Below are 14627 nucleotides of genomic sequence, written 5' to 3'. Positions count from 1 at the left end.
TACTTCTAGTATGTCTATGTTTCGTTTTACTTTTAGTTTGTGCAATTTTGAACAACAACATTACTTGTTGAAAGTATCCCCTATCCCAGCCTATCTTCCTCTTCCCTTTGTGTTAGTTTAATCCAAAATAAAACTCCTATCTCCAACCAATAAGACAATTTTTGGCTTAACCTTGTTTCTTACAAATTTTCTATCTTCTATATAAATAAAAATGTAAATGTTCATTTGTTCAAAATCTTATAGCCCGAAAGTTCTTCACCAATTGCTTTGAAGTCTTGACACAGCATTACATTTGAATACGCATGTGTTTTTATATACCTATATTATATAGATGTCATCTGCGACAGATAAAAAATGTTTTTTTTAAAAACAGCGCCATCTGTAGGATGTAAAAACGCGCTATTGCTCCACAGCAACACGTGGCAGTGTCCACTAGTAAATAAATAAATTTGTTTGGAAGTCACCTGTAAAAAACGGGTTTTTGATTCTGAGTATTATTCTAAAATGAAGTTAATATTATTAGCAACACATCTTATTCTGGGAAACATTATCATACAAGTATTTTAGTATTATTGCTCATGAAAACTGGGATATTGCCATCTAATTGAACATCTGATATGAATAGATGGGAAAAACCAACAATTGCCGCAAGGCTAATAGGTTGGAAATATTCTAGTCTAATAATTGCAGGTACTGGCATAAATTATCATGATATATCTTCTATTTAACTGGCAGCAAGTAAAATTGCACCATTTAGGTAATTTTTTAAATCCATTTTCATCCTTATCACTGTAGTTCATTAGCTTCAGATTTCCAACATACAAGGACGTCTCACGCTATCTATTGCCAACATATCACCAGGATGTCTTTACGCTATCTATTGCCGACATAAATATTGGGTCGTCTTATGCTATCTATTGCCAACATATCATCAGGATGTCTTACCCTACCTTTTGCTAACATATCATCAGGATGTCTTACGCTAACTATTGCCAACATATCATCAGGATGTCTCACGTTATCTATTGTCAACATATCATCAGGACATCTTACGCTATCTATTGCCAACATATCATCAGGATGTCTCATGCTATCTATTGTCAACATATCATCAGGACATCTTACGCTATCGATTGCCATCTTATTATTAGCATCGGGACGTCTTACGCTATCTATTGCCAACATATAATCAGGATATCTTACATTGTCTATTGCCAACATATCACCAGGACGTCTTACCCTAACCAACATGCCAACATATTGTTATCATCAGGACACCTTTGACTATCTTATAGAGCACAATGAAGAATCTAAATTAGACAAAAGCTTGAGAGATGAATGAGCGTTGAAATTTTTAATTTAGAGCTATTAATTTATTTTTCAATCTTCACCTAAATGAACTGTAATTCAGAGGTATTTTTGGCAAAATAATTTATTTTTTTGCATGGTTCCATACAGTTTTTAGTTGATATTGTCTTCTCGATGTTGCTATTATATATTCAAACATATTAATTATTTGAACGTCATTCTACCAATGAGAATTGATGTGTTTTTAACAAGGCTGAAATAGTCTATACAAAACAATTTTTTTACTACTAGTAATTTGAAGTTCTCGCTGTCGTTACTTGTTGTAAAGTTGTTTGGATTTTGCGATCTTTGATATTGTAAAAAAGGCATAAGTAATCGCTACTTTTCAGAATAAAGAAACTAGCAAAAAAAAAAATCATATAAGTGAGATTTTTTTTATCGTATGATTAATAATTATTATATGTTTTCTCTTCTTTGTTTGAAAAAAAAAATTATTTCAAAGTAATTATTTATTACACAAAAATTTTTCACTTTCTTGAAGTTGCAATTTGTCGCTTGCGTGGCTTGGAGCAGTTGATGTGGTGAATATGATTTTAACTTGATGCCTTTGTTTAGATGCGGCCCCCAGGTGATGGGAGGCTCAGGGGGCCACCAGAGGAACCGCTCGCTTGACAGCGTGCTGCAGCGGATCCCCGAGGCACCCCCCACTCCCTCCCCCAGCATCACTACCGTGCCGCCACTGGGTACGATATCCAACCCCCACTTGCATGAACACGTCTCCATAGGTAGCGTACTGTACCTACACACCGATACTTTATTGCAATTATCCCCAAAAATACATTACGAAACAATTCTATAAAACCCCTGTCTTCCTACATTCAGTTGGATATTATAACCTAACCTAACCTGCAGTATTAAATGTTGAAATCACCAATAAAAACAGTAACTCATATTACAGTATTTCTGCAATCAATAAATCATCTCTACAAAGACATTCAATAATGTTCTCAAAAGGTTTCCGTATTTATGTACGTTGTTGGATATACACAATATCCAGAAACGTGTAGTACAAGCGGGAAACCATTGAATCTTCATCACATAAAGAAAACAAAAAACCTTTTTTTTTTCGAATGAGCTTTTCAACTTTTTAAAAAACTTTTTTCCTTTTTTTTCAGCAGCTAAAGGGTTAATAAAACTTTTAGAGCTGGGTCTATGCTTTGTCGCATTTCGTTAGACATTAAACAGCTGATATTAAACCCGTAGTGACCGAGTTTCTTTGATTTGTCACCGCGGAAATATTTTATAACTTGTGTAGGAAGATTGTGGAGGTATTTATTTTCATACTTAATGTGTTTTTAATCCATATTTAAAGTACTGATTCTACTTAGAGATTACTTTTATTGATCAGATAAATCGGCAAATCTGCATCAAATTGCGAAATACAATAATACAATATCGACGCTGGAAAGGCAAAAGGGCGTAAGTGACAATTTAGTCGAAAATGAGTTAATCATACAGTTTTGATTAGAATTTTTGTCTTTTAAAATAAAATTATTTTTTTCAGCAAAAACACACAATATTCCCGATTGCTCTCAAAAGTCTGGAATCAGTGAGATTATGGCATCCCCGATTGGGGTATGTTACGAGGCTGAAGGTAGTGGGGAAGGGAATGAGATGGGAAGGAGGAAGGTGGGGGAGTACCTGGCTATTCAGATCTGGTCACCAGACACGGCTAAAGCCATTTTAAGCAACGTTTCAATTCTGAATGGTGGTATTACGCCAGGGCGAAACTGATAGTAATGAGATAGTAGTGATAGTATGAGAGTAATTTCCACTCTGAAACGTGTCGCAAATAAACTATATATTATTTTAAATGAGTAATTTGTGAAATAACACAAATTAATCAAATAAAATTTATTTGCGTACGCTGGGGTTTGAACCTGCGACCTCCAGCTTGCTAGTCAAGAGCCTTACCCCTCGAGCACGGTGGCCGTATGTTTAACTCATTTTTGGCTAAATTGTCGCTTACGCCCTTTTGCCTTTCCAACATCGATATGTTTCCTTATCAAGTAATGTCAAGGCTCTATCTATTCAGTTGAAATAAGTACAACCTTTGTATGAATAATATCCACCTACCTAAATGCTAATCCATAAAAAAATCTTGTCTTGTTTCCTCTCTTCTTGGTTTTATTTAAATTTAAATGTCTCTATGTTACTTTTTTCTTTACAGGTTTTTAAAAAGATCATGCTCTGTTTTAATTAAATAAAATTTTACATAAAAACCGGTTTTGCGCCTTTAGCTAACCTTTGGTACTTTACTAAATACTCTAAACAACTGATATTCTAACAGCCGATAAATATTATATAGTCCTTTTAAGGCGATGCACTACGTTGTGTAATATTTTAAATAGAGCCGTTATCAATAACACCCCTTATGTAGATGGCGATAAGGTTTAAATTCCCGCTTAACACCATCCGCCTGTTTTGATTTATGTAAGAAAAAAACATGTCCAAAAAGTGCCTTTTATTTTATTTTGTGGATGTTCAGGCATAAATATTTATTTTTTTTCCGATCATTTTATAAATAACTTAATTTTCCACATTACACAATAAAATCATAACCGAAAATGGGTTCGTAAGTAGGAGATTTTGAACTTTAAAGCAGTTTTCTTAGGCTTTATACATTATTTTTTTCTGGGCTTATAAAAACACTTATCTAAAAAATACTCGATTATTTCAAAGGTCAAGATGTATTCTACTCGCATTATTTAATTAAAGCATCTGAAACATTTCTAGGCGACCAAATTTTCAAACCAAAAACACATGATTTTGCATTACTACGTAGTGCATCGCCTTAATTGCTGAAAAAAAAAACTTATTCTTTCTTTGGCCATTTTGTGTGCACAATTCCAAATATAATATTGGCACAGCTTGTGCTTGGAACAGTCTTGGTGGAAAAATTATTAATCCTACTTGGGCGACGATTTTAAGCAGATTTGCTTATCGCCACATTGTTTACATAAAACCTGCAGCCATACAAATGTTAAATTTAAAAGGGCAAATTCGCCTTGTATATAATTACAGTAATTTTGTGATAAACATAATAAATAATGAGTACCAGCGGTTAACTATAAGATAATAAAATTAATTTAAATTAATATATTATTTCAAATGTCTCAAGATTCATTACTTAAGAGGAACGGCTGCGTCGCCCTTTTCATGCAAAACTTAACCCTTTGCACTCCTAATTTTTTTTTTAATTACCTACTACCAACTCCTTAATTAATTTACAAAAAAGGGATAAAAAGTGGCCTCAATAAAAAGTTAAACAAAAATTTTTAAAATATGTAATTTTTATTACTCTTTCTTTACAAAAAGAAATGTAAAACTATATTTTCACCTAATTACTGAGTATTATTTTCAAGACCGAACGACACATGTGCTTTCTCGGCCACGAAATATTTGCTACTAAAAACAGTAAAAACAAATGTAAATACACAAACAGAACAAAATATTATGTGATAACAAGTGAATAGGTATAATAATCCTTTGTTATGTGTTGGGAGAAATCCCTCAGCGCTTCCTATTGTTACGCAGGTAGACAGGCAAGTACCTACCTACTTACATGCGTCGCAACCAAATAACTGCGCAGTGCATTTACAAGGTTAAAAATAATACGATTTTAAAAATTATCTAAAAGGCGAAACTTGACGAGATATATGTATTTTGCGTATTCGGAATATTCAGAATGAGATATAAAGTGTTTAAAAGAAAAAAAAATACATTTGATAATTTAAATTATTTTTCGAAATTGCGTTACTATAATGTCGAGTATGACTCGACATAGGAGTTGGTGTAAGAAATATAATGTCGAGCCACACTCGACAAAGGAGTGGTATGAGTTAAATACCCAACCAAACTGACAAATCATTTTTTTTAAATCAAAAGGTTTAGCATAAATCTAGTACAGATGTGAGCCATTTTATTTATTTGGGTTTCAAATTATAAAATACAGGCCATTAAAGAAATTGATTTTTCATGATTTTTAGGTCAACTTTGACGATTTTTTGTGAGTTAAAGTTAATTATGTATAAAGATAATTTTGCGCTACCTACTATGTAAATATAAAATTATTAAAAAATACTTTTTGATGGGCTTACATTTAAATTACAAATAACAGATTTAAGTTTAAATATTCTATTAAATTACGTTTAATATTTTTCCTATATAAATTTAAAATTTCAGCCTAACGTTTCTTTTACAATGTTTTATTTTATACTAGTGGAACCCGCAATGGTTCATTATTGCTAATGTCTTTCTCAGGCGTCTCCGATTTCTTCCACCATTCACTACTGTATACCACAATGTTACTGTTTCTACTATCTTGGTACGAGATCACCCTATGGTAGGCAGGAAAACCATTTCTTCTTCTTCGTTTCAGCACAACACTTTTTATTTTTATTCAATGCAAATACAAATATGAATTATTTTTTAATGATAAACTTACGTTTATAAGACAAGGTTTTATGCATAGCATAAAGGATAACAAATAATTATAAGCAATAATTAGTCATTCGAAATACCAATACAAATTTGACTATAATAATAATATTTGACAAGTCAAAAAATATTTCACCAATAAATGAAGATATCATATGTCTCGACGCCATCTAGTGAGAAATTTAGCACTAACAAAGCCTTTCCTACAAAAATAAAGTTGGTTGTTTACAGGTGAAAAAATATAGTAAGCAGTAATTTTTGATTGAGGTACTAGTACATATTGAATCATTTGGCGGGTTGGAAATAAGCCGACATAGCTCAGTGGATACAGAGCACCTGACCGGACGTCAGAAGGCACGGGTTCAATCCCCGTTGGCGGCATATATTTTTACTCGGGAGATGTTTTCAATTTGTATTGGTATTTCGGATGACTAATTATTGCTTATAATTATTTGTTACAAATATGAATGACTATCAGCCGCAGTTGAAGTTTACTGGTAGGTGCCAGATTAAGAGTCTAATTTCCCTTAATCAGTAGTGGAATTCCACTACCTACCACTTCTGATAGACGACTGACACGGCCTACTCTCAGATTAAGGGTCTAAGTTCCCTTAATCTGTAGTGGCAATACTCTCTACCGCTTGTGACTCCCTACCGTCTCAGACATAGACATATGAATATTAGTAGACCTGCCCTAAGTGATTAAAAGCGTATTATCCCCACTCCCCATACCGGTTCCATTGGAGCCGGCTGGGCTCGCGTATGGCCTCAAGTGAAATTTGAAAACGTGACGTCATCATTCTTGTGCGAACTATGGTCGAGGCATCATCGGTTCATTTTACGAAATAACACGGCAAAATGTTGACTTGTGATATGAAAACTTGTAAAAATAGATGTGAAAAAGACAATAAACCCAATTGTCGTATTACATTCCATAAGTAAGCATTATTTTACTTTATTTTAAGCTTATTCACACCGTATTATATGGATCAGTTTTAGAAACATATACTATCACATCACAATGTAGCGATTCTCAAGTGTGCTCATCGTTGTTTACTGGGGTAAGTAAATTATGAAACATTTGTAAAAGTGTCTTAACTAAATACTCTGAAACTAACTACGACTCTGCAAACAGAAGAAATTTACTTTGCCGAATTTGGTCTTCGCAAATTAGTTCATAACGTGGCGAGTAATTTGCGCTCCCATGTAAAAATGTCTATTCATTCAAAAGCAGATTTTACTTTTAAGAACTAAATGGTGATATTATAATGCGAGATGCCTATTTACTGTCAGATTGATTTATTGACGAATCACAGTCAGCTTCACTCCCTTCGTTCTTCAACAGTTGATTTTACCCCTCGCCATTATCTTCTCGTCTATTAATTCCTATGTCTGTGGTCTCAGACTATTCTTCGAGACTGCCTCTCGATGACAGCTCTTCATCACTGACTACATTTACTGACTGAGCCTACATGACTGACCTCCGATACTCGGGGTATCTGACTTTTAACTAAAAATACAAAAACATAATAAAAAGTTGACCTTGCTAAGACCCTTTTCTCCCACGTCTTGGTTGTCATGTGAGGTAGATTTTTTCTTAGCCAAACTTGACTTCATCTACCATTCAAATCACTCTCTAAACACTCCTGGCACTAATAAGAACAAACATTGAAATATTCAGCGATATTGGTCGACTACTTTTCAAGTTTTGTGAGCACAAATGCAGGCTGATTTTTTATAAATTAAGATTTCACTGTATTAACATAGTAGGTTGGAAAGATTATTCTTTTAAATTATTACTATCGGCTTAAAAATTGCCAAAGTTGCCTGTAAAATTATTAAAATTCTTTAATTACCTGTATTTTACAATAATAAATATAGTAGCTAATATCCATACTAGATATTTGCTATACCTTTAGATTAATTTTTTTTATTTCTTTTGGTTTGGTTAACCCTAGTTAACTAAACTGTTTTCATTGTTTCATTGTAACTACACTTTCGTCGAGTGGACTACGCAATAAAACACTATAAATAAATCAAAAATATTTAATTAAGATAGGAACTTGTTACATGGCACAAAAGTAAAGTTTATAATGAACAAATTAATATCAAAATATCAGTCTACACAGTGACCACACATGTCAACATTATGTGGACTACAAATAGCCTTTCTACATCTGGTGCAACGGTGTTTGGTCATCCTCCGGGCCTTGGATGGTCACAGGTAGCAAATTTTAGGCACGTTTGACGTAGATGGAACCCGAGCTTCTATTGTAGAAGATTCGCCAACATTAACAATAAGAATAAATTAATGTAAGAGTATATAACTAAACTTTCGTCCAGCGGACGACGGGATGGTCATAGGGCACGTCCTAGTATGCGTGTGGCCGCAATCAAAATTAGGAAGGTAATGAAAGAGTCAAGGTCGGGGAGCGGGGGGAAGTAGGTGATTTCGAATTTCGCCGAGTAGCGCGTCGTCGCCTCAACGAGCGATTAGTTATCTAGGGTTAAGTATTTTGGCCACAAATCCGAAATTAAGGTTTGTATAAAAAAGGCAAAAGGCTCTTAACAAGACACTCTTTTAATAAATGACACAAACATACATTGCTAGTTTACATCAAATCTTCAGTGACAAGCTGATTAGATTGTATCCTAGAGTAATTAGTTTTTTTTTTTTTTACGTATTGTTAGTTGTGATATTGCCCCAAACTGAAACTGTGCTGTTATTAATAAATATGTGGTGTAAACATGTAAAGTGATAGTGTTTAATTTGATAATGTTATTCTTATCAGGTTCTGATGACTCAGGAATAATCTGTCCGGTTAACAGCTGCAAGTATGAAGGATCCCAGCCCGCCGTTGCTCCCCCGGTGGTTGGAAGGTCCCGGGAAAGTCTGGACTCCGGGGCACCGGAAACCAACGATGAGGAGGCAACCGATGACCAGGACTGCCGGAAAAGTGACCACAGCGAAGAGAAGAGTGAAGAGGAACCAAAAGCAGAGAGTCCCGTACCGGAAAGCAAACCTGAGGTAATCATTTTTTGGGGATACTTATACACAATAACTGACACATTATCATTGATTACATACATTACACACATTGATGGCATTGTATAAATTCGGCATATTTTCCTTGAGTATTGCAAACAATAACAAGATAGGTTTGATAATATGTATTCCGCTATTAAAAGTAATGTTTTGTGGTAAAAAAGCAAAACTGTAATTTCTCATTTTTTAAAAAGGATTACGTTGTATACAAAAATGAGATGCAACTAACTACAGATTTCATTACATTTAAGATTATTGTATATTTAAATGCTTTTTTAAAAAAATGAACATTATTCCATTTGTATCCAAATTTTTGAGAACATGACATTGTGTTTACAAGAATACATAATTTTAAAATTTTGAGAACATGACATGTTGTATTCATTTATTAGGCTGGAGCGATATTGCAAAAATCAAATGTCAGTGTTGGAATAGCAGAAAAAAGACACCTTATACCATCCATATTCTCGTAAAAATACTGTACACCTGTCGATTTATGAATGTGGCAATCATATATTTCACCATTTTTTCACAAAGTGTCAAAAATTACTGAAAAAATTATGTTTTTGAAATTTTAGAATGCAGATAATTTTATGAATTTCGCATTCATAAATCAACAGGTTGCGGTGTAAAGACATACATATATGTACGGAATTTTTACACCTTAAATGAAGAGAACTTAGATGATTTAAGGCATCTTTTTTTTGAATTTTTAATTAATTAATTTTAAATTTGAGATTATTTTTACCCCAGGAGGAAATACTCTCGAGATAACCGTCCATTCTCTGCTTCAAAGCCCTCCGAGCCGTTGGAGTTTGTTTGTTTGACAATAGGCAAATCCAAAAACAAAAGTTCTATAAAATGTCGCTCTGGCCTGTGTAATGTACATACATGTATTTATTGCGATTTCTAGAAACGAGGTGAGTTAATCTCCTAATACGGCTGATTGTAAATCAATTTTTATCCAGCCACTCCTACATGTAAGAAAAAAAATCAATCATAATTAGTCTATAATCTAGATTCAGGATATTAGTCATTCAAATACTTAGCTCAACTAAGGACGTGTTGTTTGGGAGAATTTGAACAAATCATCAAATTTCAAAGGTCATTTTCGGGTTCTGTGAAAGTCCTATTCAAGTTCTGTTATTATTAATTATAGGCTAGCATCTCGATAGAACTGAAATCAAAACAGAACTTGAAAACATCTTTTACAGAACTTGAAAATGAACATTGAAATTTGATGAATTGTTCAAATTCTCCGAAACAACCCGTCCTTAATGTTTTTGCCGCACCAATCAAACTGAGCCAGCACTGTGTTAAAATTTGTTTCAAATGCCGATTTTCCCTACCTTTCATAATTTAATTTATTTTCTAATAAATATTAAATTTAACTTGAACTCTGCGTTTCTAGTTCTTGAACTATTATGTGTTGTGCTTTTATTTACCTGTCATTCCTGATGTGCAAAATGATTTATAATATAAATATGGATGTTGAAATAAGTGTTGCACGCTACATTGCTACATAAATTAAATTCTTACAGGTGCTGGAATGATAAATATTAATATATAACATTTATGCAACATGAAATGTGGTAATTGAATAAGCACTACTAACACACAGAATGTTATCAAACACATATTTTGTTTACGCAATAAATTACGAAAATGTCCAATTGTTAACACAAAAAAATATTTTGTGGAAAAAAAATACATTTTTTTGATTTTTCCGAAATTATTTCATTTTATTCAGTGTAACGATGAGTAAATAGTTTTGACTGGAAACACCAAGTAAACATTTTGAACTTAATTTATTTGCATATCTAGACCAGTGTTTAAAGAGATTATAATCTTCTGACTAGTAACCTTTTAGATTGTGGCTTCAGATTATAAACCATTTCACGTTTGGTAATGTGTTCATGCTTAAAAGAATTTACTAAATTCCACACAAGTACGTAATATGCTCTTGAGGAAGAATATGTTGGAGGGTGGGTGGCTTTTCTTTATCCTAATATTTTACTTCAATTCTTTGATTTCTGCAATAAATATGATTTACAACGCTGCGGCGTCTGAAGTAGCCTGCGTAATTTTCCAACTTTCATAGAAATTCTGTAAATACTTTTTATCTACGCCCTCTGTGGTCGAGGGGTAAGGCTCTCGAATAGCAATCTGGAGGTTGCGGATTCAAATCCTGGCGTGCGCAAATAAATTTTATTTAATCAATTTGTGTTATTTAACAAATTACTCATTAAAAATAATATATAATATATTTGAAGCCCAGTTGCTTGAAATGGCTTTGGCCATATTTCGTGACCAGATCTGAATAGCCAGGTACTCTCCCATCTTTCTATATCCTATCTCCTTCCCCTCCCCACTACCTCAGCCTCACAACAATTGGGGATGCCGTAGTCTCACTGGCTCTCATTAAAAAAACTCTTGATTATATTGTGTATTTAAATAACCAATACTAAACTGACTTAATAACTATTCTTTTGTTTATTCTCTCTCTACACCTCTGTTCTAAGTTATTTCTCTGCGTGGTTGTCATCTTATTATCTTATTTATTTAATGTTTCCCATATTGATATTTTTGCCCACTCGCAATTTAAACGTCCCACATTTACCATATTGCACAGGACTTTGAAACATTTCTGTACAGCTGATCCCACTATAGTTTTATGGGAATCTTTCTACAGTTCTTTTAAAATAGTTAACGGAAGGGAAATCTAAAAAAAAAAATAGCTAAGCAACCAAAAACGGCTACATATATACACAGATTTCTGGTTTATTGTTGAGATTATTCAAGTTTCTACATCTCTTCATTCTCTGTGAACTACATATGGACTCAATTTAATATCCTTCCGAATCATTGTAAATTTTTTTTTTGTATTTATGTTCTGAAATGAACTTCCGACTGAAGTCTTGTATGAGAGAGATGGTATAAAAATTAATATTATGTGTGTGATTTTACAATTGCGTAGTGTGCTAATCAGGATCTCTGGATCTATCTGTTGTCTGCTGTCCCAGTCTTCTCACAAAGGTCATTGATAAAATTCCCGTGAGATGACCTTTTGCATTTTCTCATGACATGTGTATTTGTGGAATTTACTTTTAAAATGCATTTGCATTAGGATGGTATCAACTTTACATTGTAATGAAACAAATCATCGTTTTCACAGAATTGTTTCACAGAATTTGAATAATTCATCAATTTTCAAAATGACAAGTTCTGTGGAGATTCTATTCAAGTACTATTATTATATTATATATTATATTATTTGACCGGTCGGTGGCCGAGTTGACAACGCGTTTGGGTCCCACCCAGGTGTAGTGTGTTCAATTCCTCGGCTGGCTAAGTCCTCCATCACAACACAAGCAAAATTTTCAGCTTACTGTGGTGGTAGTAGGAGATTTTCAAATATTGTCAGGTTATTCGTAACCCGAGAATGTTTGTCTTACTTTAAAAAAATAAAAAAATCATTATTGGTCAGATGCTTCACAAAACTGAAATAATAACAGAACTTGAATAGAACCTTCACAGAACTTGATAATTAACTTTGAAATTTGATGAATTGTTCAAATTCTGTGAAACAACCCGTAATTAGTTTTTGTTACTTCATAACGTTATTTTTACTGCACAAAAATTCAAAAAAAAAGGTTCAGTCAAGCATATCATGTCATAATTGGCATTAAGAACGCCGGAAAGAAATACATGAGTCTTAGTTCGCAGACCTCTAACATTTTGATAATATATATTCAATTCACCGAGAACATGCATTTGAATGGAGCATATAGGTCAAACATATGTGTAAACAATAATAATGGAATATGTCGAATTTCGAAAACATAGAAGAGATTAATTGAATATGTAGAGATATAATTGAAATGTTGGTATTGAAAAATGTATAATAGTATTAAAAAAATTAAAAATTCTAAAGGGATCCTAAGTTTAGAAATCCAAAACATTACATTTTCATGGTTACAATAATAATACACATTTGTATTTGTTGACAAAAATAATCTCTTATCTCCACTTTTTTCTCACACTCTACACCGTGTTCTAAAGCTCCCCGATTCAGATAGTGCCGCCGGATTACTGAAGATGCCCGACCTTTGAAGTACCGGATTATTGAGATTCTACCATATACTGTAGGAAGGACTTTGATCACATCTGCATTTTAAAAATTATTAATAAAATGATTGACTCACCTACTATGTTGCAATGCATCGCTTTCAATATCCCTTCCCCTAGACCAAGAAATAATGATTTGTTTTTCTTCAATCACCACTCCACAAATTATGGATTCCATTCGTTAATGTCCAGAATGACAAGACTTGTCAGGACCTTGAAATTTTTAGTGTAAGCTTTAATGATTTTTGTCAGTCATTACGTAAGTAATATTTTGTATTGATGTGGCAGAAGTCGTGGACTTCATCAAAATCTTGTTCCTGTCTTGACTTGACATTATCTTTATTGTTTTTGTATCCTATTTTTGCCATAGCTGTAATTTTTAAATTACCCTCTATTGTAGCATTTCTCTTTTTATTAACTTTGTGCAATATGTAATGTGTTGTAATTGAACATAGTCCGTTAATAAATAAATAAATATGCATTCTATTTATTCGGCTACTGATTTTGCTGTAATTCTTATTTTCAAGACATTTGTATGATTTAATCTAATTATAGCGATCCACAATGTAACTATTTACCTATCATTCGTTACCCTACTTTTTTTTTTCGGCTTATTTCTATGACATTTATGCACACTTTACACTACATCTAAAACTTATCTTTTATCTTACTTTGGACATAGGCCTCCCTATTAAATAAATTACATTTATTTTAAATGATCTATAATTTGTGTTGCAGTCGACGGCTCGAGAGGCGGCCCGCTCCAAGGACTTCCTGCTGCGTCTGTTTGAGAGCAAGCTCTTTGACATGCACATGGCCATCGGATACCTCTTCAACTCCAAGGAGCCGGGCGTGCAGAGCTACCTCGCCAACAAGCTGTTCAGCTTCCCAAACGAGGACGTGGACTTTTACCTGCCGCAGTTGGCAACCATGTTCATTGAGATAGATGACGTTGCCGAGGTAATGCATTATCATTATCGTATTATTAGGCAAAATCACAAAAGAAAAATACAAGAATTGCTTTGTGGGTGAGTATCGTGATCCAAAAATCTGGCCAATCAGGCATTAAATTTCCAATACAAAATTGTGTTTCACCACCAATATGAAATTCAAATGGGATGTTAAGCAAGGTCAATAGTTATGTCAATCTACATCTTGGATGCAATTGAGACAATTGCTAATTGATCGTTTACTGAGGCAATTGAAGCGATTGACAACTGACAGATTAATAATGTGTATTTTGATTGAGCGCATTGACACCATCTCCACTGTGGCATTGTTTCGCTATGCGATTGAAAATCGTTCATTCAATTGCTCTCTCTATTGAGCCCTTTGGAATTCTTCCAAAGAGTTATGGAATGAAAAATCCAAAGATTATCACATTATTATCACACACTTTAGGCGTGTTATCTTTCCACAGACTTCCACAAAGTAACTGGGGCAAAAGTATTGACAGGTTGATTGAAGTTCTGTCAATCGCACTTCAATGCAAATTGTCAATGATGTAAGTAAATTGACAATAATTGACATTGATCGTCTCCGGACCCCGTAAGAGAGACAGAACTCTAGTGTTCTCTATTCTTTCGCAAAAATGAAATGAAAAACAAATTGAAAACTATTTTACTCATAAAATGTTAATGTTCAA

The 14627-nt window shown here is 33.5% G+C and overlaps 1 protein-coding gene across 2 annotated transcripts in view; it reads left to right on the top strand.

Moving 5' to 3' along the window:
* fwd (phosphatidylinositol 4-kinase beta fwd) overlaps positions 1-14627 on the top strand; it is a 33064-nt gene that overhangs the window by 1262 nt on the left and 17175 nt on the right. The window contains exons 2-4 of one of the 2 annotated variants that reach the window (XM_089632633.1): positions 1924-2051; positions 8601-8836; positions 13721-13942. In XM_089632633.1, coding sequence (XP_089488759.1) covers positions 1924-2051; positions 8601-8836; positions 13721-13942 — 586 coding nt within the window. Of the gene's footprint in view, positions 1-1923; positions 2094-8600; positions 8837-13720; positions 13943-14627 lie in introns of both variants that reach the window. The other variant, XM_089632632.1, reaches the window with a different exon arrangement.

Source organism: Hesperophylax consimilis, chromosome 6 (assembly GCF_061612785.1).
Source record: "Hesperophylax consimilis isolate HC1 chromosome 6, BYU_Hcon_1.0, whole genome shotgun sequence".
Taxonomy (NCBI): domain Eukaryota; kingdom Metazoa; phylum Arthropoda; class Insecta; order Trichoptera; family Limnephilidae; genus Hesperophylax; species Hesperophylax consimilis.
This window is presented reverse-complemented; position numbering and strand designations above follow the sequence as displayed.